At 46.0% G+C, this 25,046-nt stretch overlaps 2 protein-coding genes across 51 annotated transcripts in view; one reads left to right on the forward strand and one right to left on the reverse strand.

Moving 5' to 3' along the window:
- LOC100338723 (b(0,+)-type amino acid transporter 1) overlaps positions 1-15,969 on the reverse strand; it is a 36,736-nt gene extending 20,767 nt beyond the window's left edge. The window contains exon 1 of the mRNA XM_089327817.1: positions 15,748-15,969. Within this exon, the coding sequence (XP_089183943.1) occupies positions 15,748-15,837 (90 nt within the window). The 5' untranslated portion in view covers positions 15,838-15,969. The remainder of the gene's footprint in view (positions 1-15,747) is intronic.
- Positions 15,970-17,333: 1,364 nt separating this feature from the next.
- Positions 17,334-25,046, forward strand: part of PUM2 (pumilio RNA binding family member 2) — a 94,946-nt gene continuing 87,233 nt past the window's right edge. For 9 of the 50 annotated variants that reach the window (XM_089327803.1, XM_051840404.3, XM_051840422.3 and 6 more), the window contains exon 1: positions 17,511-17,769. The gene's annotated coding sequence lies outside the window, so the exon portion shown is untranslated. Of the gene's footprint in view, positions 17,770-25,046 lie in introns of all 50 variants that reach the window. The other 41 variants (XM_089327805.1, XM_089327793.1, XM_051840448.3 and 38 more) reach the window with 13 other exon arrangements.

A 25,046-nucleotide genomic window follows, 5' to 3' on the forward strand; every position in this document is an offset into this window, starting at 1 on the left:
CGGCAACGTCGCGTGGGAGACTGGATATGAGAGTCCAGTAACGCGCACATTCAGCCCCAGCCCTCTGCCCCCGGCTGCTCCTCCTCCTGTGCTGCCATCACAGCTCATGCTCCTGCAGCAAGGGCCCTCGAGTCTGCTTCCAAGGACGGTTGCCCTTGTGAAAACGCCAGTGTCTACACAAAATGCTGCCTCCCGTGTTCCCAAAGCTGCTGACCGAAGGCGCTTGGCTCCAGACGGAAATTTCTCTGATTTTGTGAAATATTTTACCACCTCAGCACCAGAATTGAGGTTTTGATCACCTCCACTTCCCTCTTTCTTTTCTTTTTCTTTTTTTAAATTAAGATCTCTCTGTGTGTCTATATCTCTCTCCTCTGTAACTCTGACTTTCAAATAAATAAATATTTATTTAAAAAGGGTGAGGTGGGCAGTGTTGTGCTGTAGTGGGTAAAGCCACTGCCAGTGATGCCAGCAGCCCATATGGATAGATGTCAGTTTGAGTCCTGGCTGCTCTACTTCCAAACCAATTTCCTGTTAATGGCCTGGGAAAAGCAGCAGAAGAGGGCCCAAGTGCTTGGGCCCCTGCCACCGCACGTGGGATACCTGGATGAAGCTCCTGACTCCTGGCTTCAGCCTGGCCTATCCCTGGCCATTGCAGCCATCTGGGGAGTGAAACAACCAATGGAAGATCTCTGTCTCTCCTTCTCTGTAACTTTCAATTTTTTTAAAATTTACTTTTGAAAGGCAAAGAGAGAGTGACAGACAAAAAGACAGAGACCATCCATCCACTGTTCACTCCCCTAAATGCCAGGGGCTAAGGCAGGTGGAAATCACTAGCCTGGAACTCAATCCAGCTCTTCCACATGGCGGCAGGATCCCACATACCCGGGCCATCACCGCTGCTTCACGGGGAACCCACTAGCGGGAAGCTGAAATCAGAAGTAGACCTGGGACTGAAACCCAGGCCTCCCCTGTGGATGCAAGCACCCTGAGCAGCATCCTACCTGCTACACCACATGCCTGCCCTCACGTCCCTCTCTCTGAGCGGCGGGGGGAGTCCCACTCCTCCAGACATTTGAGTAATCTCACCCTTACTCTTCTTGTCCCCTGCCTGGGGAACTGGGGCCCAGTCACATCCCTGGCAGCCAGACTCTGCACATCTCCCATGTGACCTGGGTTCTCGCCAAACTCCGTGTGCACAGATAGCCTGCAAAAGGCAAGGCACTGTTCTCAGAGTGCCGTCTGAGTGCTTTTATCTAGAAAGTGTTTTCCTAAAAACTCCTGGAATGTGTCTCTTCCGAGTCCAAGAATCGCAGTGCTGGAAGCACCCCTGGCCAGAAGCAATGCTGTCACTCCTCTCCACCTGTGAGGACAAGCCTATCCCCACTGGACTGGGCATGACCAGAACTTGGGATGGCCTGAATGGGCCAGGCAGGGAGTGGCCAAATTCTGGGAATGAGATCATGACAGCCTTTGGGTGTTCTTAGCCTCACCCAGCTGTTTCAGTACACACACAAGTGTTTACAGGTGACTGCTGCCTCTACCCTTCCCCCAGGTGCCAGGGAGAACACAGCCATCACACAAGCCCACCCACTCCCAGAGTCCTACAGGAAGTCAGAGCCCGCCCTGTGGCCCATCCTAAGACCTCAGGGTTGCCATGCCCCTCTGAAGGTTCTGTAGATAACCCATTGCCTCCAGGCCTTGGCACCCAGGGCCACCTGTGACATTACAGGAGCTGGCCTGGGGGTCAGTGCCTGGGCTCCAGTTTCAGGGGCTGAGACCCATTACAGATTCTCACCATGACCAGCTTATAATCTGACCATCGTCTGTCTCTGCCAGAGACCCCTCAACCACAGCCCAGGCCAGCAATCCCAAATTAACAGACCCTCCCCAGAAAAAAAAAAAAAAAAAAAAAAAACACAACAACACTATCTTGCTCCAGTTTCTTCACCCCCTGCCAGCAAGCACAGTCCTCATGCCTGGGCTCCAGCAAGCCGCCAGCCAGTGCCAGGGGCAGGCTCCACAATGCCAGGAGCAGGGCGTCAGCAGGTGGAGCGCTGCAGCCAGGGCACAGGGCAGCAAGTGGTGGGGACTGCCGTCCATCTGTCGGTTTCTCAGGGAATTACAGCAAGTAGGAGGAGCTGGAATCCTGTCCTCACTCCTGTCAAACTGGTTCAGATGACTTCATTTCACAGCACCTGCACCCCTCACAACAGCACCCCAAAACACCTCCCCGCTTGTCCCTCCCCCAGCTCAGTCCGTCTCCCCCCGCTGCTGTGGACCGTGGTGACGACAGAAGCAGGGACAAATGGCAGCGAATGGGGGCGGAGGCCTCCCCTGTGGGCTCACCCAGGAGTCTGCAGATGAGCCTAGGGAAGCTGCTTCCCCAGAGACGTGTAGGCAAGATGGGTAGATGGCTTCCCAAGGTGGCTTCACTCCCTCATCCCACACTTCACTCACCGCCAGCCCTGGGCACTGCAGGGTAGAGCACCCAGCCCCTGCTCTCATGGAGCTTACATTCTCGTGCAACAAGCACATAGTGTTTCAGAGGGCGAGAAGTGCTAAGAAGAGAAACCAGGGGGCTGGGCGTTGGGGCACAGCTGCAGTTGCCCACATCCCATCAGGGAGTACCCGGTCTGCTCCTGGCTGCTCCGCTTCTGATGCAGCTCCCTGTTAATGCACCTGGGAAATCAGAAGAGACCTCAAGTACTTGGGCTCCTGCCTCCCATGTGGGAGAGGAGGATGGAGTTCCAGGCTCCCAGCTTTGACCTGATCCAGTCCTGACTGTAGTGGCCATTTGGGGAGTGAATCGGCAGATGGAAGATCTCTCTCCTATTCTGTTCTCTGTCATTCTGCCGTTCAAATAAACAAAACCCCTTTTAAAAAGGGGAGAAAGGGAGCAGCTGGAAGGATCCGACTGAGTTTGTATCATCGAAGGGCAAGGTTTTGGAGAAGGCTGTCCTGACCTGGTGCATCTGAGCAGAAACCTGGAGGAAGTGAGGTGCAAACTGTGCATGAGTCAGGGCAAAAGCGATCCAGGCAAAGGAATTAGAAACACAAAACTCTGAAGGAAGGAATTCTGTCTGGAGTGTTTGCGAAATCGCAACATGTCAGACGTGAGATCCAAGACCGAGCAGGGAGCCAGATCCCCAATGATGTGGTAAGGATTTTGGATTCCTTCCAAGTGATATGGAAAGCCAGTAAGGATTCTGAGCAGAGAAGTGGCATGATCCACTCTGAGTTACGAGAGGAACACACAGGAAATGGGCCAGACACAAGAAGCCAAACACTGCGTGTTGTCACTCATGTGTGGACGCTAAAGAAGTGATGTAGCCAGTAGAATAGTGGTTACCAGAGGTTGGGGAGAGGGTGAATAAAAAGCAGACAATGATGTCAGTTGGAAGGAATAACTTCTAAGGGTCTATAGCACAAAGGGTGACACTAGTTCAGCAGCAATTTATAATATATTTCAAAAGAGCTAGGAGAAAGGAATTTAAATGTTCTTACACAAAGACATGAAAAATGTTTGAGGCAATGGATATGCTGATTATTCTGACACTATCATTACACATTGTGCACATGTGAGCACACTGTACTTCATAAATATGTACAATTATTATGTGGCAATTAAAAATAAAATAAAGGGCTGGCACCGTGGCATAGACATAAGGCACTGTGGCTAAGGCTCTGCCTGTGGCGCTGGCATCCCATACGGGCACTGGTTCAGGTCCTGGCTGCTCCTCTTCCAATCCAGCTCTCTGCTACAGACTGGGAAAGCAGTAGAAGATGGTCCAAGTGCTTGGGACCCTGTACCCACATGGGAGACCCAGAATAAGCTCCTGATTCCTGGCTTTGGATTGGCCTAGCTCTGGCCATTGTGGCCATTTGGGGAGTGAACCAGCAGATGGAGGGCGTCTATCTCTGTCTCTGCCTCTTTGTGTATAACTCCACCTCTCAAGTAAATAAATAAAATCTTTAAAAATAAATAAAAATAAAAAGAAATGCTAAAGGAAATCCTCCAGAAAAAAAAAGAATTCAAAGAAAAATTGGTATGAATAATAAATCAATTCACTAATAATAAAAAGAACGTACTAGCTGGGTATAAGCTAAACAAGACTTGGGTGAGGATGGGAGAAAGGAGGCAGAAAGCTCTGCAGTAATCCAGCCCAGGGATGAAGGCAGCTTGGGCAGTGGTAGACACGGTGGGAGCAGTAGGAAGTGAATGGAACCTGGATTCTTCAAAGGCAGAGCCAACAAGGCTCTAGTGGGTCACATGAAAGGTGTACAGAAAGATGAAAGTCAGGGATGACTCTGGGGTGACTCAGAACTGAGCTACTAGGAAGGATGATGCTACCGACCATGAAGAAATGTGTTCAACCCTGGGATACTGCACTTCTCTGAGAAGAAAATGAAAATCAAGAACCGAAGAGGGCCGGCGCCGCGGCTCACTAGGCTAATCCTCCGCCTAGCGGCGCCGGCACACCGGGTTCTAGTCCCGGTCGGGGCGCCGGATTCTGTCCCGGTTGTCCCTCTTCCAAGCCAGCCCTCTGCTGTGGCCAGGGAGTGCAGTGGAGGATGGCCCAGGTGCTTGGGCCCTGCACCCCATGGGAGACCAGGAAAAGCACCTGGATCCTGGCTCCTGCCATCGGATCAGCGCGGTGCGCCGGCTGCAGCGGCGGCCATTGGAGGGTGAACCAACGGCAAAGGAAGACCTTTCTCTCTCTGTCTCTCTCTCTCTCACTATCCACTCTGCCTGTCAAAAAAAAAAAAATAAAAAAAAAGAACCGAAGAAAGGACTTACTAAGGACCCTGACACAGGGATCGTAATTCATGTGTTTGCTGGTGGTGAGCAAGTGTGACGGGGCGCTGTGAGTCCATGGCACTGGTTGCGTGCCTGTGGGGGCAAGCAGCTAAGCACACTGTACACGAAGAGGGTGAGCTCGTGGGTGCGTGTGCACCAGGATCTGCATCTACCGCACAGTACACCCACAGGAAAACTTGTTGGAAGAGCAGCTGAAAGGCAGACCTTCGCTTTGTTTTGACTGATGTATGCTCTACACTTTGGACATTAAACATTCAATAAATTCATTAAGTCCTATTGTCTTCCATGGCAAAACCTTGAGGTATGTATTTAAGGAGCTCATACCCTGGAATGGGAACAAAAATCCATTTATTTTAAAATCTCAGACACAATAAACAAGAAAAGCTGTACGGAAGGGTTGGGTCTTGGACTCCAGCTTCTCCTCACTTGGCAGCTGGTGAAGATTTTACTAGTATGGCCAAGAGTGTGGTCTTTTCCCCTCAGAGTTCCACCATCCAAGGATTCCTTCAAATCTTTCTTGGTGGGCATCACATTGAGATTGTCCGTGCTCTGGGATGTTCAATTCTCGCTTCAAACCATGTGTTCTTCATGGTCAAGAGTTCTTAATTTTTGTTAATTCTTTTTAACCTTAAAGGATTCTTAATTTTTGTTTACATTTGTCTTTAACAAGAATCTGTTTCTCTCCCTTATGCTCAATAAAATGCTGAAATGTTGGCTCTGCTTTCAAGTCATGAAGATCACATAACAGAGAGGCCGTGTTTTCACTGCCATGCTGCGTTTCTCTCTGGGATCAGCCTTCTCGGTGAGCTTCGGCAAGGGGAGGTATACTTAGACCTCTGCTGAGAAGGGCCATTCTTACAGTGCACATGGGACCGTGAACACTGAGGCTGAGCCTAGGGTACAACCAGGACATTTCCAATATTTTGTCTATATTTTTCCTATAGGAATGCATCTCTAGTTTACTGACAAAATAAGAAATACCTTCAAAATACTCATTTTTGGTAGTCTTAAAAGAAGAATTTTTTTGAGATTTATTTATTTATTTGAAAGGTGGAGTTACAGAAAGGCAGAGGCAGAGAGAGACAGAGAGACAGAGAGAGAGATCTTCCATCTGCTAATTCATCCCCAAATGGCTGCAATGAGCAGAGCGGGGCCAATCCAAAGCCAGGAACCAGGAGCTTCCTCCAGGTCTCCCACATGGGTGCAGGGGCCCAAGGACTTGGGCCATCTTCTACTGCTTTCCCAGGCCATAGCAGAGAGCTGGATCGGAAGTGGAGCAGCCGGGTCTTGAACCAGCACCCACATGGGATGCCAGCACTGCAAGCAGCAGCTTGACCCACTACGCCACAGTGCCGGCCCCCAAAAATACATTTTCTTGATACCATCAACTAATGGTGATTTACTTCTTGGTTTACAAGCATAACTTCCTCTCTGACTCACCGCCTCACAGGCTCAGAATCACACCCGCGGTATGCAGGTCAGGCCCTGGGAATGATGGAAGTGTGGCATGCCTGAGTTAGCACAGGATTTCCTGATTCAGTCTCATACACGCCTGAGCCAGAGACACTGGACAAAGTCACAGATATCCCTGTCTCTAAGATCTTCCTTTCTTATATTTAAACCAAGGATAATTATAACAAGCTGGGAGAACCCATCCTATCCAGGCATGATCATATTTGGAAAACGACGCTGAGTTTCCCTCTAATACTCAGCTGGCCTCTCCTTCAAAATTCAATTGAACATATAAGATTATAACAGCACTGACCTCATGCAAAACATTTAATGAAAGTAAGCAAACAAATAAACCTATAGCCACCACAGTTTATCCAAGCTAGAGCAACTCTTCTTGGAACTCAAAACATACAAAATCCTGATGCTTCTCAAAAAGAAGCAATAGGTAGTCAATGTTCCACTAACAGTGGAGTCTTTATTTTTCACAGGCTTTTGTGTTAAGGAGTGGCATTGAAGCCTGCATGAGCCACGTTATTCCTTAGAATGCCATCAGCATGACATAAGGAAGTTGTGGAAACTACCTCAAGTTAGACATAAAAGCTTTGGAGGAATTTTCTACTTGAAGAGCAAGGTATTATCTAAGACCATCAGACTATAAACACCAAGAAATTTCCTGCTAACTCTGAGAATGAGAAGTAGATATAAACCAACTTCCTCAAATGCATGATCCCTTATGCACTGGGCCCTGTCTGGAAACGGAGGGAGGCTTCCACGGCTATGTGCATAGGTTGGTTCAGAGTCCTCGCTCTGTTTTGGTACTGGGATAGGACACTAAGAGACCAGGCTTCTACGATGGGGCAAGCCAGGAAGCAAAGCAGATAGCAACGTAGCTTGGCATCTGCTGGGGAGCCCTTAGTTGACAGAACCTGCTAAAGCCTGTAGAAGTGGAATAGACTCGTGACTATGTGGCATGGGCCTTTGGTAAAGAATGTTCCAGAGGATCACGACTGAGTAATCAGAATCTAGTCTTCTCACAGAATTGGACTTACTGCCAGCTCAGCTCTTTGTTTCCTCCACCGTGGTTTCTTCAGCGTGCAATGAGGTGGCTTGACCCAGGTCTTACCCGACTCAAACAACAGATCTGAAGGGAAGGTATGTTGGTCCCAGTTGAGTGAGAAAGCTAACAAAGGTGTCACTCCCTCTAGCTCGAAGAAAAAAAGGTCTTCCAGGCCTGCCCACGGCAACTTTGAATGCCAAGAAAAAAGAATAGTGACTAAGCAAACATGTCATAGGCGGTAGGGAGAAAAACATGTCCCACAGAGACCCCTGTTTGAAAGAAAACCACAATCTAAGAACAAAGGCACACTATGCTAAAACTTGTTCATGAACATTTATAACATTATTCATGACAGGTAAAACCTCAAAGGTTCAATTAACTGATGGATGATGAAATGTGGCATATCCATGCAATAGAATATTATTCGGCCATAAAAAAGGAATGAAGTATATGAAGAACTAACACATGTTCCAAAATAGATGGATGTTTAAAATATAGCAAAGAGAAAAAAGTAAATCACATAGAACATGGGACCGGCACTGTGGCGCAACAGGTTAATGCCCTAGCCTGAAGCGCCGCCATCCCATATGTGTGCCGGTTCTAGTCCTGGCTGCTCCACTTCCGATCCAGCTCTCTGCTATGGCCTGGGATAGCAGTGGAAGATGGCCCAAGTCCTTGGGAAACCTGGAAGAGGCTCCTGGCTCCTGGCTTCAGATCAGCCCAGCCCTGGCTGTTGTGGCCATCTGGGGAGTGAGCCAGCAGATGGAAGACCTCTCTGTGTGTCTCTACCTCTCTCTGTAACTCTTTCAAATAAATAAAATAAAAAGCTTTTAAAAATCACATAAAACCACATCTTATATGACACAGTTTATATGAAATATCCAGATCATCTATGTAGACAAGAAGTAGGTTAGTGGGTACTTAGAACTAAGGAGTGGAGGAATAGAAAAGTAATAACCTAAAGGCATGTGTTTTCTTCAGGAAGTGATAAAACTATTCTAAAACTTGGGTGGGCATTTGGGGTGGCAGTTAAGATGCTCCTTGAATACCCACATCCAGGATCTGAGTGCCCAGGTTTGAGTCCTGGCTTTACTTCTGATTTCAGCCTCCTGTTAATGCACACACTAGGAGGCAGTGTGATGGTTTAAATAGTTGGGTCCCTGCCACTTACTGGGGAGACCCAGATTGAGTTTCTGGCTCCAAGGTTGGGCCTGGTCCAGCCTGCTTCTTATAGGCATTTGGGAAATGAACCTATTTCCCAAATGGATGGAAGATTCATATTCATATTCTTTCTCAAATAAAAAGCAAATGAAAATAAATAAATTAAAAAAAAATAAAAACAGGGCTGGCGTCATGGCAGGTAAAGCTATTGCCTGCAACACAGCATCCCATATGGGTGATGGTTCACATCCCAGCTGCTCCACTTCCGATCCAGCTCCCTACTAATTAGCCTGGGAAAGCAGCAGAAAATGGCCGAGGTATTTGGGATCCTGCCATCCACACAGGAGACCCAAATGAAGCTCCTGGCTCTTGGCTTCAACTTGGCCCAGCCCCAGCTGTTGCACCCATTTGAGGAGTGAACAAGTAGATGCAAGATTTCTCTGTCTCTCCCTCTCTGTAACTCTAATTTCAAATGATTAAATCTTTTAAAATTATTTTTATTTACTTGAAAAGCAGAGACACAGAGAGAGAAGAGAGAGTTAGAGATAGGTAGCAAGAGATATCTTTTATCCACTAGTTCAATGACCAAACGCCCACATCAACTGAGGCTGAACCAGGCAAAAATTACGAGCCAGAACTCCACTGGGGTCTCCCACAAGGGTAACAGGGATCCAAGGCTTGTGCTATCATCCACTGCCTCCCTAGGGTGCACATTAACAGGAAGTTGGACTGCAAGCAGAAAAGCTGGAACTCAAACCAGGCACTCCAATATGGGATGCAGGCATCCCAAGGGGTGTTTTAGTTGCTGTGCCAAATCCCCACACAAAAACCTGTTTTAAAATAACAGTTAGCCATATTATCTAAGAGATACATTTAAATCAAAAAAGTAAAATGCAGAAAACTTGATAATAAAGGCATAAGGAAGACTTTTTTATAAAAAGAAATAGTCACAGTTTCTGCAAATGCTAGAAAGGAATTTTGCAACATGATATCAATGAAGTAAGTTACAAAAGATGCTCATTGATTAAGGCAGTAAAATAGAAACCACACTGATTATTTTAAAAGAGAATTTTTTTAATCTATTGGGGCCAGTGCTGTGGCATAGAAGGTTAAACCTCTGCCTGCAGTGCTGGCATCACATATGGATGCTAGTTTGAGTCTCAGCTGCTCCACTTCTGATCCAGATCCCTGCTAATGCACCTGGGAAAGCAGCAGAAGATGGACCAAATGCTTGGGTTATGAACCCATGTGGGAGACCCAGAAGAAGCTCCTGGCTCCTGGCTTCGGTCTGGCACAGCCCTGGCCATTGCAGATATTTGGGGAGTGAACCAGCATTGAAAGCTCTCTCTCTCTCTCTGCCTTTCAAATAAACAAATAAATCTTTTAAAAGGGGGGAGGGTGCAAGGAAGTATAGAAGTGGATGTTACCTGAATCTAGACACTTAGAGGAGTCCCATGGAGCTGGGACATGAACCTCTTTGGAAGGCTACCCTGGTTGCCCTTGATAAACTCAGGTGTTTTGAAAAGAGGCCCCATGGCACCATGTCTCTGGGCTAAGAGGACAGTTTTGGAAGTGTACCAAGAACTTAATGACTGCTGGACCTAGCTGCTGCAATTGGCCGAGGTGCTGTTCTGAGGTCATTCTGATGGGAATTACATGCAAACAGGAAGGAACAAAAGGTTTCTCATTTCTCTTGGCTTCTCATCTCTCTCCAGTTGCACAGCCCCATGTGGAGCTGTCTGGTAAAGGTGTAACTTAGGGCAGGCATTTAGCCTAATGGCTAAAACACCTGCATCCTACAATGCACTGCCTTGGTTTGATGTTCACCTCTGGCTCCTGACTCCAGCTTCCTACTATAGTAAGTACTGGGGGGAGAAGGGTGGGCAGGTATGGTGGGAAGATCACTATATCCCTAAAGTTGTACTTATGAAATTGGTGCTGATGAAATAAAAGGTTTCTTGGGAAGAAAAATAAATTCTGGAAGGCAGCAGGTGACTGGGTACTTGTCACTCATATGAGAGACCTGGACTGAGTTCCCTGCTCTCATTTTTGGCCTGATTCAACCCTAGCTATAGCAGGCATCATTTGAGGAGTGAACCAGCAGATGGGAGTCTGTTTGTCTCTCTAAGTAAATACACACACACACACACACACACACAAATACACACAAATATAACTTGCAGAATCTCAATTTCAGCATGGAAAGTTTGGTGCTGAGAGACAATAGATTAATCCACAGAGATAACTTTAAAAAATCAAAATGAGGTGAAAAGGATGATATCAGAGCTGAGGAAACACTGAAACCAAAACATTACCATTATGTTGCACCATTGCACAATGAATCAATTAATTCTTAATAATGCACAGATCAAGTGACTGGCATGGGGAAAAAGGCTTGATTTAATCATATTGAGTTCGGAAGAAGCAGATTTATTAAACCAATTTGCCAGGAGATGGTCATGGGAGGCCAACAATCTTTCAAATAAGAATAACCTCAGTTGTTGAAGCAGAGAATCCATTAAATTATCTACTGGTGGAGAAAAAGGACTCTGGAATATTTTTTAGAAGATTTATTTACTTGAAAGTCAGAGTTACACGAGAGAGTTACACAGGAGAGGCAGAGAGAGAGAAGTCATCCATCCACTGCTTCACTCCCCAGTTGGCCCCAAAGGCTGGAGCTGTGGCGATCCAAAGCCAGGGCCAGGAGTTGCTTCCGGGTCTCCCGTGTGGGTGCAGGGGCCCAAAGCCCAGGTATCTTCCACTGCTTTCCCAGGCCATGGCAGAGAGCTGGCTTGGAAGTGGAGCTGCCAGGACTTCAACTGGTGCCCATATGGGATGCTGGCCCTGCAGGCAGCGACTTTACTCACTACACCACAACGCAGGCCCTGAACTCTGGATTATTATACAGGAACATTTACTTGAAGTGGCCAAAGAACTTCATTTTCAAGTATCAGGATTATATGGAAATATCAGAAAAATCTGCTAGAGGGATTGGCATTGAGCCATGCTGTCGTCATGACAAAGAACTTCAAAGGTAGAGGAAAAATTCTTCAACAGGTTAAAATCAAACTGGCCTCAGACTTTTCCATTAGAGCAATGTCAATGAAGTTCTGAGGGAAAATAATTAAAAAATTAAATAAAACTTAAGAATGTTTTTTTTAAATAAAACAGGAAGCCATTTTTGAACATGAAATAACTCAGGAAACATGAAGCTATTATGAAAGACTGCAAAGAAACACATTTTTCGGTAGCTCTTCCCATCAAAAGGTGAAATTTGTTCTTCATCTTTTGCATCTTGGCTAGTCTTATGATTTGTTTTGACCCATACATTGTGGCAGAAGGGTCCTGTAGGAGTTCCAAGCCTTAGCCTAGGAGACCTTGCAGCTTCCATTCTTGCTGTCTGCTGTTATGTGAACAGCCTGAGCCAGCCTCCTGGAGCAGCTACAAGGTGCCCTGCTGACTGCCACACCTCAACCATGCAGCCCCAGACAAGCAACCAGCTGACTGCAACTGCCCAAGTGAGCCAGGAGAGATCTGTAGAACGTCCCAAATGCAGCCAGCCCAGTGTGTATACCCACAGAAGTGTGTGCTAATAAATGAATGTTGGGAGAATTGAAACACAAGTAAAGGGTAACTAAAACACCAATTGAAAGTGAAGAAGTCAGGGCTGGCATTTGGCACAGTGGGTTAAGCCACTGTTGGCAAAGCTGGCTTCCCATATGGGAATGCCAGTTTGAGTCCTGGCTATTCTGCTTCTGACCCAGCTTCCTGTTAATGCACCTGGGAGGAAGAAGAAGATGGCCCAAGAACCTGGGTCCCTGCCACTCATGTGGGAGACCCAGATGGAGTTCCTGGCTCCTAGCTTTGGTTTGTTCAGTCTTAACTTACAGGCATTTCTCTCGACATTCACATAAATAAATAAATCTTTTTAAAAAACAAAGTGAAGAAATCAGAAATAATCAGTGAGCAAGCCACAAATATATTTAAATATTGTACTGAAATTGAAACAAATTCACAGGGAAATAATGGACAAAGTTCAGTGTAAATGTCATAAACCCCAACAAAGTAAAAAAAAAATCACTTAAGCAAAAAATCAGGAAGTACAGGGAGTAGGAAGAGGCAAAAAAAAAAAAAATGGGTCTTAGTCTACCTTTAGTGGCTGGGAATTCAGGACTGATCAATACTGAAACAGTTTGAAAAGTTACTCTGTCCCATTAATGATTTCTGCAGTTTTGTTTAACGTTTAAGAAATCTTTTGTGAACTAGTCTGTCTTATGATGAAGTAACATGCATATGAGTAGTTCCTCCAGGTTTCTCTTTTGCTCAAATAAGAATATATTCAATACTCTATTTTAAAAATGCTTTGTTTTAAAAATAGCATGTGCAGAAGGAGCCTATTCCAGGTTTTTTTTTTTTTTTTAGATTTATTTATTTATTGATTTGAAAGGCAGAGTTAGAGATGCAGAGGCAGAGAGGGAGAGAGAGAGGTCTTACATCTGCTGGTTCACTCCCCAAATGGCCTCAACAGCCAGAGCTGGACTGATCTGAAGTCAGGAGCCAGGAGCTTCTTCCGGGTCTCCCACGTGGGTGTAGGGGCCTAAGGATTTGGGCCATCTTCTACTGCTTTCCCAGGCTCATTAGCAGGGAACTGGATCAGAAGTGGAGCAGCCAGGGCTTGAACCGGTGGCTTTACCCGCTATGCCGCAGTGCTGGCCCCAGCCTATTCCTGTTAATGTCACTCTATCTACGTCTCTCCCTATCTCTCCTTCTATCTGTACTCATGCATGTAATTATGATGTTCACAAATACAGATATTAATATTTCTGTGATATTAAAGTTAGGGTGATTTCAACTTCTTTGTATTTCTGGAAATTTTTATAAAGGGTTCCTATTACTTTTATAAAGTTATTAAAAGAATTTACAAGAAGCTTTACAAACAGTGCTAGTGAAAAAGGGGGCATCTGAGTGAAGAATAGAAACTGACACTGTGTTTGAAGATATAACCTATGCAAACTGGTGGTGTTCAATCATGGTTACACTTTGTAACCACTAAGGAGAAACTTTTGAAAAATACCAATGTCCAGGCTTCAGTCCAGGCCCAAGTAATAAAAACCTCTGCAGTGGGGCCTGGATACTGATACATCTTAAATGTTCCCCCAGGTGATCCTGATGTGCAGCTCTGGCTGAGGTCCACTTGACTCAGCAGACACATTTCCCAAGATGCACTGGGCGCTGCTGGATGCCAGGACACTCCATTCCTGCCTCTCTAGTCCCAGATCAGGACTGGTTACTAAGGAAGGAGAGGAGCACAAACACAGAGGAGGCTCCTAGCAGTCTCTGCCACAATCTGGTTTCCCTGGCTGTCATTAGATGCCTGTCAGCAGGAACTGTGGCTGCCTGTGTTCTTGTTTACATCCAGGAGAGAGAGGCTGATGTTTTTCTCCCCACATGCACGGAGCTGGCGCTTCTTTGTGCCTTACTGGCTCAAAATGGGTAAGGCACACCCATTAGAGAACCAATTTCTAGCAAGCGTGATGGCGTTATTGTGATGGGCTTACTAATGCTTCCCAAACTCTTCTGTACACTATAGGAACTGCCCAGGAATCTTGTTAAAATGCAGATTCTGATTCAGCAGGTCTGGCTTCGGGCCAAGATTCTGCATTTCTAACAAGCTCCCAGGTGATTAGAACGACTGTTGAGGTGTCAATTATAATGCTCACTTTAGCTACCAAGCACACCAGCTATTTACATTGGCTGAGGAGTACATGCTTTCCTTGTAGTTAGATCTAAACAGAAGCCAATTATAATCAGAAGTGTCTAATGAGCATGGCAGATTGTTCAGCAAATGGGAAGGCACAAAAGCAAGAAATTGCTTGCCCCGCATAGGGAATCGCGGGCTGAGGAGGAGACAGGGACAGAGGCAGGGTCAGGTCACTGAAGGGCTGGGTATTAATCTGTGTTCCGCGGAGCACGCGGCCAATAAGAGATTCTCCACGAAGAACAGTCTCCTAGGGTCAAATTTGTTGGGAAAGATCGCATCCTGTATCTCTCACTTCAATATTTACAATGCATATTTTGATTTTGAGGGCGCTAAGCAGTTTGGCAGGAAAGAAACCTTTTGTCAAATAGACATAATACGTCGTAGGCAGGTCAGGATCTATAACTTGTGAAGCTTGGTGCAAAATGAAAAGGGGAGATCCCTTTGTCAGCAGTGATTAAAACTTTCTAGATGGTGACAACAGGGCACGAAAGCAATTGCAGAACCCCAATGGCCTTGTGTCATTGCCGATGAAGCCAGCGCTGCTCCTGCAGACACTGGGAGCATTAACTGAGATGATGTATTGAAAATGCTTTGGTGCTTGCATCCCGTAAGCACCAAATAAGCAATAACTATGGTATATACACAGCGCTTAGTTAGGACTCTTTAATAACTCATTTCATCTGGCTTCAGCAGAAAAAGCAGAACTGATTAAGGAGATCCAGCCATGTTTCTCAGACTTCAGGGAGGGGAGGCGGCCAGGCACAGGAACAAGTGTAAGACAAACACCGTCAGGACTATCCTTTCCTTTCCAAAACCCACTCTTCCCTATAGGTTTCCTGTCTATATGGTGACACAAGTCAGCCCAAGAGGTCCCAGGTCCAAGAGACTTCCTGGGAGAAGGCTGACTTCTCTCAGTTCCAGTTCCATAATCTGAGAGGAAAGCCCATCTACTTCCACCCAGGCTAAGCAACTGTATATGAAGACTCTTCTGCTACCCACTCAACGGAGGGAGACGAAACCATTCTAAACCACGTACATTCCAAATCTCCCACGCTCAGTGACGGTGGGACATTTACTAAAGGATTATCTTCTAACACTGGACACAGCACATTCTGTGGGTGATAGGGGAGCAATAGGATGCTTGAAGTCGAAGGTTAGGGTGTCAAGAGTCAGATTTGTATTTTACATAGCAGTAAGCAAAACTGATCGGAGGGAGAGAGATGGAATCGGAACTTAATCAGGAGGGCTGACTAAGAGCTGGCTACAGATATCCAGACCTGGGAAGCAAGGCTAGTGTTAGTGAGAGACAGACACTATCCAGAAATATTTAGGAAGTAAAAATATCCATAGGGGATAAAAAGAAAAGACTGGTTCCAAGGAGTAGTTTGGGAAATGAATTAGGTGTGTGTGTGGGGGGGGGGGGTACCACCAACCATGGACACAGTGCCGAAGAGTTGGGTTGAGGGAGAGAGGGTGCGACTTCAGTTTTCTACATACCTGGTGCCAGGAAGACTGTTCAAATGGAAATCTGTAGAAGCTTGAAATTGGGGCCATTGGTAAAGGCTTGCGATGGGGCTCAAAATTCATGTTCCCTGAAACGCATGCATTGGAAACAATCCAGGCAACAGTGTTGGGAGGTTTGGCTTAGCAGGAAGTGATGAAGTTGTGAGGGCTCTGCCCTCAGAGATGGACCACTTCTTTCTCTGGAAGGATTCAGCAAAGATTGATTTTTTTTCTACTTAATAGTCCTTTAAAGTAGACATTGATTTGCTTAGAATAAAGCTAGTTTTGGAAGCACACAGAAGTTGAGCCAGAGGATGAGATTAAAACCAGTGATCCAGAATGACAAAAATACTGAGTAGGTGCCTTCCATGGAAAATTGATTGCCCAAGGTGTTACCTAACAGTTGGAGGTTAAAGTCCTCACACACTGCAAACTCAAGATAGTTTAAAGAGCATGAACTGGACAGTGCAGTTGAGAACTGTACCTTGGTTTCTATTAAGAACTGGCATGGTTAAATATATGCTCTTCAGTAGGCAACCTGCATTCACTTCAATTAAACACATAGTCTCTTCTGCAGCGTGACTGTATGGCCACAATATTTATTTTGGATAAATCCCTTATTGTGGTGACTTAAGGTTACAGATAATCCCCCGTAATAGATTGTTTTGTTACTGCAGTAAAAGTACCCAATGTAAATGCTGTCTTGCCCTTCCGAAGCGGGCGGATGCAGCCCCGAGTCTTTTGCAGGATGCCAGCACCTTGATGTTGGACTTCCGAGCCTGCAGCACGGCGACACACGCAACTTTCTTCAAACAAACATGGTCCCTGCCCTACATGGAGCCTACAGGCGCCGGGGTAGCCATCTATTAAGCAAGTGACTCCCAGGGCAGACCGTCTGGAGAAGCCAGGTGTGCAAGGCCTCCCACGTGGCAACTGGGCCAGCGGAGCGACAACGCGAGCTGGGTCAGAAGGCCGGAATTACGGCTCTGCAGAGGTGCCCGGCGTGGGGGACGGCCGGTTCAGTCTCCAAGCGGACCGTGAGCAGCACAGGGCAGCGTGCCACACGCAGCCGCGGGGGAGAGTAGCGGCCCGGCGCCAGCCGCGCCGGGATCCCTTTGTGTTCCCCGGGGCCAGCTCTGGGGGCTTGGCAATTTGCGGAGCGCAGGCTCCGCCGGCCCGGGCACCAGCACCAGAAGCGGCAGCTCACGCTCGGGGGCCGGTTTTCAGCCCCCACCCCCGAATTCCTCTCCTGCGCCCGGCGAGTGGAGACGAAGAGGGAAAGCTGCAGGCCTGGCTTAACGTAAGGCTCCGGTGGGGGCCATCGCCCCGGAAGGGAGGGAGCTCGCCCCCGGCGGCTGGGGACGGGCATGTGGGGGCGAACAATGAGCGTGCCGGCAGGAAGCCGAGGGTGAGCGAATTCGGAAGTCGAGGCCCCACGCGGCAACACAGAGAACGCCGCGTTCGGAAACACCACGCCTGCGCCGTCCAAGCCCCGCGCGCGCTCCCGCCGCGCGCCGCGGCCGAGCCGAGCAGGGGAGCGCGAGCCGCAGAGGCCCCGGCCCAGCCGCGAGCCCGCGAAGAAAGGGCGGGGGAGCGCACGCCGGACGGGCGGCCGCGCACGCCGGAGCGCCCACGGCGCGCGCACGCGCAGAGCCCCCGCCCGGAGCGCGGGAGAAGGCACGCAAGCCACTGAGAGGAGCCGCGCCTCGGTGAGCGCCCCCCGCCCCTTCCTCCCGGAGTGCCTTGCGCGCGGCCGGTGGGCGGGGGGAGGGGAGGGGAGGCAGCGGTGGCAGCCATGTTGTTGTGAGTCTCTGTGTCTCACCCTCGGTACTTCGGTGGTTCGGAGGAGGAGGGGGAGGAGAAGGAGGAGGTGGGGTGGGGGGGGAGGGAGGTAGGAGGAGAAAGAAGACATTGCCGCCACCGAAGGCGGAGGAGGGGGAGGACGGCCAAGAGCGACGCCGCCGTGTGCCCAACGGTCGGTGTCCCCGGCTGAGGCAGCGCGGCCGCAGCAGCCCCGTAAGTCAGCCCGCGCCTTCTCCCGCTCCCATCCTCCGGCGCCGCAGGGCCGGCTTCCCCGGCTTTGTGTGGCGGGCGGCCCCGCCGAGGGGAAGGCGGCCGCGGCCTGCGGGCTCCCCGCGCCGGCTGCGGCCTGGGGCCCGCTCGCACAATGCAGGGGGAGGGGTGCCGGAAGGGGTGTGCGCCGGGCGGGGGAGGGGGCGCCGCGCTCTCCGCCTCCCCCGCGCGCCGGGCTCGCGGGACCCCCGGCTCGGACCCCGCGGTCCCCGGGCCTCGGAGCGCTGGGGGCCCTCGGGGTGGCGGAGTGGGGGCGAGGCCAGGGGGGTCCGGGGAGGCGTGCGGGTGGGAAGTGGGTGAAGAGGCAGGGACGGGTGTGTGAAAGCCGGAGCGGGGGGTGCTCGAGGGCCCCGGTGTGCCCACGGCCGGCCAGGGGCGCCCCGACGTGGGCGTCTCCGACGCGGTGCCCCGGGTTCGGCAGGTTTCGGTGCCCTTGGTAAGGAACGCTCAGTGTCGCCCTAGGCGCAGATTTCGGTCACTCAGACAGACACAGGCGGGCATCAAAACCGAAGAGGAGGCGAGCGGCGCCGTTCTGGGTCTGAATACGCGTCCGGTTTGGGGAAATAGAGTGTTTATCGTTTTGTGTCCGAGCACGTGTGTGGAGGGTAGTGCTACTTGTGGGAACGCAGCGAGAGCAAACTCGCTTTTCTTTGAACGTAGCATTTCGGTGTTAACGCGTATTTAAACTTTGGAGGTGTTTTGTCAACGTAGCAGGCGCCGTGAGACAAATCCTATTAGGATTTAATGCTTTTGAGGTTTTTACTTAGGAAAACTGGTGGCAGCTTTTTTGGCCAAGATCTTTTTAGGGGAAGCTTTGTTGGAAAAATGGTTGTAAACACGAAGGAGAAACGCAGTACCTGTGGAGATACTGGATGTCAAGAAAACAGTGTTAACAAAGGAGTTAGCTGAGGAGTTCCTAGAGCTCGGTGACTGCTTCGATTGCCACGTTGAGTGGGTGACTCTTCACCGTGTGACCTAAAGTGTGGAGGGTGATTTAAGGAATTCTAACCAGGAGTCATGCTAGAAATACAAGGATGAGTATTTTCAGTTGGTTAATACGGTTCTGTTCTTAGTCTTTTAATATCTTGGTTTTCACGTGTAGACATAAGAAATTGTTGACATTTCCTTTGTTGCAGAAATGTCTTAAAACTGCCATTTTGGGTGAAATTGAGTTGTTTGTAGTTGTATTTTAGTCTTTGATGGCATTTTCATACACAGAAAAAGTTAACTATCTTTAAAAAATTGTCTATTTCAGAAACGCTAGGCCAGGTGTTTTGTTTAGTGAGATTTCAACTGTTTTTAAAAAGCGTGAATTAATTACTGACATTTAAATTGGTCTTACAAGGCTGTCGCCTTTACTAGGCCAAATTTTCGTGGAGGTAATTACAGGTACATAAAATGAAGAATCTTAACGCAGGTAGTCACACTTGGGTGTTCTTTCTCTTAAACCTTCTATACTTGTTTACAAACCTTTTTGATGTTGAAAGATAATTGGTCTTCTTGAGTAGAAACTTAGCCAAGTTATACAAGTAATTGTGATCTGAGCTGGGAGCCAGATGCGGCATACAAAGCCAATCATCTGTTATCAGGCTGTCTCTTTTTATAGATGCTGACAAGATCTTCATAATTTTAAGTGGAGCTTGCTTACTGTCTCCTGGGCTCCTGCATACTTCCTAATTTAAAAGACTTCATTGGGTTTCCATGATATGCAAATATTCTTTTTTTCATATTAACGTTTATGGATTTCAGAATACAGTATCTGAATCTCACTTTGCTTTATTTGACATGTTGAATAAGATTTTCTGACTTTTTAAGAAGGCATAAAACTAATTTGACTTGCTGCTATTGTGCTACTATTTTCCTCTTCACTTTAATTTGTGAGGTGGAGCTCCTCCCCTGTCCCCGAGACTGTCCCTTGCAGAAAGCGGTTAATTTTGTTCTGCTGCTTCCTGTGGCCATCAGGAATAGATGGCTTCTTTTTAGAGGACAGTGCTATCTGTGACTCGGTTAGGATAATTTCAGGGTGTGGTATACGGAAACCCTTTGGGTCTAGGTCTCAATTTTTTTTGCCTGCCAGTTATTGTAAAGTATGTATTGGGTTGCCATCGATCTAACTCCTTCAGTCTCTCAAGTTCTGAAGCCTCATGTGATAGGAAAAGGTTTCCTCAAATTGTATGATTTGGATGCTAATATTTTAATAGTGGTTTTCATATTTGGCTGTATAGCCAGAAGACAGTTTTCATTTGAAATTTATTGCTTTTGTAGTTGAAAGTGAGAGATGTATTTTCAAGATTTTCCAGTGATACACTGTATATAGAATTGTAGAGGCAAGTACATGATAAATATTTATTCTTTTCAGCGTTTCAGGTAGCAATATTTTAGAGACAAAGTTACTGTTTGTTTTTTTTTTTCCTAGTGATGTTTTCTTTAGTGTCTCAGGAGGTTCAGCTTATCTAAATGAAAAATTAAGACTTGCATCATTAAACACATGTATCTCCTTCCAGAGTTGTTTTAATTCCAGTGAATTTGTAGAACTTTTTGTCTTTTATTGACTTTTTTTTTAAAGTGAAAAGTTTTGTTTGATCCTTGCTTGGGTTCTTTTTGTGTTCTTCGAAAGTGTTTTCAAGAATTAAAAGGATGAGCTGTTCAAGCATGTTGGTAGAAGGCTGATTTATTCAGTATGTTCCACTTTGCAGATTTAGCTGCTGTGATCTCATCCATTTTCAGGTTACATGTTTCCTCTCACTGTAGTTTTCTTGTGGAAGAAGAAAAGATGATAGTACTGGGAAGCATCCAGATGTGCACAGTTGTGTGCGTATTGCTCTTAGATGCAGTATGCACATAGAAGGGAAGTAATTTAAAATGTGAAAGGAGAAGGGGGAGAGGACTGTAGTTGAACAGTGTCAGGATGTTTTGGTTGCAAGTAGGACAGGGAAGAAAAAGGTCATTTACTTTACACAAAATAGGTATTTGGACCACAGCAGTAACTCCCCAGAATTTGTTTCCTAGAAGGGATTTGGTGCAATTGACTAGACCATGATCATACAAAATTATCTAGTCAACATTGTCCTTGGGAATAGACCTGCAGCTGACTGCCTCAGTAGTGGGGGAAATATGGGAGATCATTTGCATTGTTTTGTTAATACATATTTACATGAATAAGTGTGTAGAGAACCTGGTTTGAGGGTAGATCTTGATGATTTCTGTTATAGTAGACCTCTTGTGTTGAGAGCAGCAAGTTCTAGATCTCAAAGTGATGATCTCTAGTTTTAGGCACTGTTTCTGAGAGATGTATTTTCAAGATTTTTCCAGTGATAAACTGTTTATAGAATGTGAAGGCAAGTGCATGATAATTGCTTTTTCTTTTCAAAGTTTCAGGTAGCAGTATTTTAGAGATAGAGTTACTGTTTTTTTGAGATTACTGAGAGACTGTCTTAACTGACTCCACAAGATGTAGTTGGTTTTTATTCAGACATAAAAGAAGGCAAATGAATGGTAGAAAAAGAGTGACCCTAAGTTTAGGTTATTTACTAGGCAGTTAGATGAGGCAAATTGTAGGTGGACTGTATTGTATGATGTTAATAAATACCAAAAAAAAAGTTATATACACACTCAACACACCAGGTAGGAGTCACTTGAAACTTTGATGACCAGATCATTTTTTGAGCTGGTTTACTAAAGGCATCTCTGTAATGTTTTATCAGTACTTTTAATGTAAGTAGATACCCAAAAAAAAAAAAAAAAAACACTTAACATTTCTGTTGAAAGTTCTGAATCTTTGAAATCAATTCAGCATAAACAGAATTAAGTTTCATAGTTGGGAGAGGGATTGTGGCTTCTGATTTGCCTACATATTATAATTGCATAAGTATAATTGCTTTTTGTCCAAAGGTGCTTTCATTTAGTTCCTAAATTATGTGGATCCTACACTAGCAAAAATAGGTGTGCTCAAGATTCTTGGCGAACATAAATTGTTTGCCAATTATCAGAATTTCAGTTGAGAAAATATTCATAGGGTGATGTTTGAAGAACATTCAGTATGTTTGTTAGTCTTAAGTATTAAGACACAGTTTGGAATGCCAGCTTCGTATAAGGGAGTACCTGGGTTTGAGACCCAGCTCTGCTCCCAATTACAATTTCCTGCTAATATGCACCCTGGGAGGCAGCAGGTGATGGTTCAAGTAGTTGGGTCTCTGCCACCCATGTGGCAGACCTGGATTAAGTTCCCTGTGGTTCTGCGTGGCCAGGTCCCAGCTGTTGCTGGCATTTGGAAATGAGTCCGCAATATAGGAGATTTCTTTCTGTGTGTATGTGTGTCTCTGGGATGCCAGCGTCACAGGCAACAACTTAACCCTCTGCGCCACAACGCAAGCCTCTGGTTTACTTATTATGGTGGGTCAGTAATACTCTAAAAAAAGTTACTTATTTCAACTTCACATATTACTTGATTTCCTCTGCATAATCACCCTATGAAGGAGGCATTGTGATTCCCACATATAAATGGGGAAACAAGATCAGAGAGTTTTAACTGATCTGAGTTCATTCCACTGTTAGAGCCAAGCCTGTAACTATATTCTGGGTCTTTTGATTCTGGTTTCTGTTACACCATCATGAATAATATTAAAAAATTTTTTTAGTGTGGTTATGGTCCTTAGCCATATGGTGGTCCATAAGGAGAACAACCCTAACTACACAGGCAAGCATCACTTGGATAACTTAACAAAAAAAAAATTTTTTTTTTTGACAGGCAGAGTGGACAGTGAGAGACAGAGAGAAAGGTCTTCCTTTTTGCCGTTGGTTCACCCTCCAATGGCCACCGCGGCTGGCGCGCTGCGGCCGGCACATCGCGCTGATCCAAAGCCCGGAGCCAGGTGCTTCTCCTGGTCTCCCATGGGGTGCAGGGCCCAAGGACTTGGGCCATCCTCCACTGCACTCCCGGGCCATAGCAGAGAGCTGGCCTGGAAGAGGGGCAACTGGGACAGAATCCGGCGCTCCGACCAGGACTAGAACCTGGTGTGCCGGCGCCGCAAGGTGGAGGATTAGCCTATTGAGCCGTGGCACTGGCCGGATAACTTAAATTTATCTGTGTCTTCTCCAGACTTCTTCAGATCAGCCTTAGGTATATGGGATTTGAGCATCTGCAGTTAAGTCTCCTGTCTAGATTGTGATGCATTGTGCAGGTTGGGGGACCAGTATTCTTGAAATGGGCTTATTCATAATCATGAGAGGCCTATGAAGAGTGTCCAAAATGTCTGCATTTAGTCTTGTGGGAATCAACAGGTCCTTGATTTAAGAAAGGTGTACTGGTAATCTATCCCATATCTTACCTCTGGTGTAATCTATCCCATATTTTACCTCAGGTGATTAAACCTTCTGAGTACCAAAGAGATAGCTTTCTTTAGTGATTAATCCTCTTATTCACAAAGCATTAGAGTCTTTTGGCCTTTATTGGTGTTTTCTGAATTCACGTCAAGGATAGTTTTTGGGAGTAATGACAGTTTTCTTGTTTCAAAGATGGATTGATTATTCGAACTGTAGAGTGACAGAGATCCTGCATCTTCTGTTTCACCCCCTAAATGGCTACAGCAGCCAGATCTGGGCCAGGCCAAAGCCAGGAGCTCCCACATGGGTGGCAGGGGCCCACGTACTTGGGCCATCTTCTGTGCCTTCCCAGACGCAGTAGCAGGGAGCTAGATCAAAAGCAGAGTGGCTAGAAAAGGAACAGGTGTCAACAGTGGCAGCTTAACCTGCTGCACCTCGTTGCAGGTCCTAACAAAGTTTTCTTAAACAGTTTATCTTTAATCTAATGTAAATACATTACAAAGCAAATAACAATACAGTGTTTTGAAAGCCAGAAATATGTAAATTACATTTGTCAGGATATTTTCAAATACAGTGAGTTTAGATATACAGCTTACTTGGCTGGTTTTTTTATTATTATTTTGAAGAAATTATCAGAGTAGGATAGAACTGACCTGGAAGGATGGTAAATACTAATTTCATGCAAGTGCTATTCCTTTAAATCAGATGATAGGATATTAGATCTACAAACTGTGTTTGCTTTTAAATATCCAAAGTGTTGTGAAGGTATGGGTGAAGATAATTACTGTAGTAAATACTGAATGTATATCAATTCTTTTGTGTTGCCTCTAAAACTATTGGGAGAGCATTTTTCTAGGAATAGCTTTTTTCCTTATATTTCTTTATAAGTCATAATACATAGACTGTAATTATATTTGTTTTAGGGGTATATCTAGTCCTCTTGATAACATTATTGTAAAAATACATATTCTTTTTAAATAAGTTATAGAAATCATTTCATTTTGGTGCACAGATGTGGCATATTACTAATTAGTTCATTAGATACTTGAGTCCTATATATTGATTTTATTTTTTAATCTGATACGACTATAAGAATTATGTAAATATGTCTAGTGATTTTAATGTTTATGTTTTAAATATTTTTAAAAATACAGATAGTGTATGGGGTATATTCTAGGAGTAAAGAACTATAAAATGTAAAGTGTAAAAATCATGTCTTTCATCTTCCCAGATATGACCATTCCTCTGGTGTAAGGTTAAGTTACACTCTTACTGTTTTTCATGTATACATTTGTATGTATGCTTGTATTCTATGTTTACAAAACTAAGATCATAGTAACACACTAATTTTCAGTTTGCCTTTTTAATATCCTGAAATATTTTTATTTTATCATTTTGTTTCTCTCACTATTGCATTATCTTTAGTATCCTCCATTTTGTTCTTCTCCCTCATAATTATTAAGATTTCATGGGGCCAGCACTGTGGCACAGTAGGTTAATTCTCCACCTGCAGCGCCGGCATCCCATATGGGGCCGGTTCTAGTCCTGGCTGCTCCTCTTCCAATCCAGCTCTCTGCTGTGGCCTGGGAAGGCAGTAGAAGATGGCCCAAGTCCTTGGGCCGCTTCACCCACATGGGAGACTGGGAAGAAGCTCCTGGCTCCTGGCTTCAGATCGACAGAGCTCCGGCTGTTGCGGCCATTTGAGGAGTGAACCAACGGAAGGAAGACCTTTCTGTCTCCCTCTCACTGTCTGTAACTCTACCTCTCAAATAAATAAATAGAAATCTTTTAAAAAAATTTCATAGAACATTAACAACCAAAACAGTTGGAAAGATCATGTTAAATTTTTTTCTAGCCTAATTATGAATTAGAGACCTTTTAAAATCTAAAGAGTAAGC

This window comes from Oryctolagus cuniculus, chromosome 2 (genome assembly GCF_051225735.1).
Source record: "Oryctolagus cuniculus isolate XC-2025 breed Fujian yellow rabbit chromosome 2, ASM5122573v1, whole genome shotgun sequence".
Classification (NCBI taxonomy): domain Eukaryota; kingdom Metazoa; phylum Chordata; class Mammalia; order Lagomorpha; family Leporidae; genus Oryctolagus; species Oryctolagus cuniculus.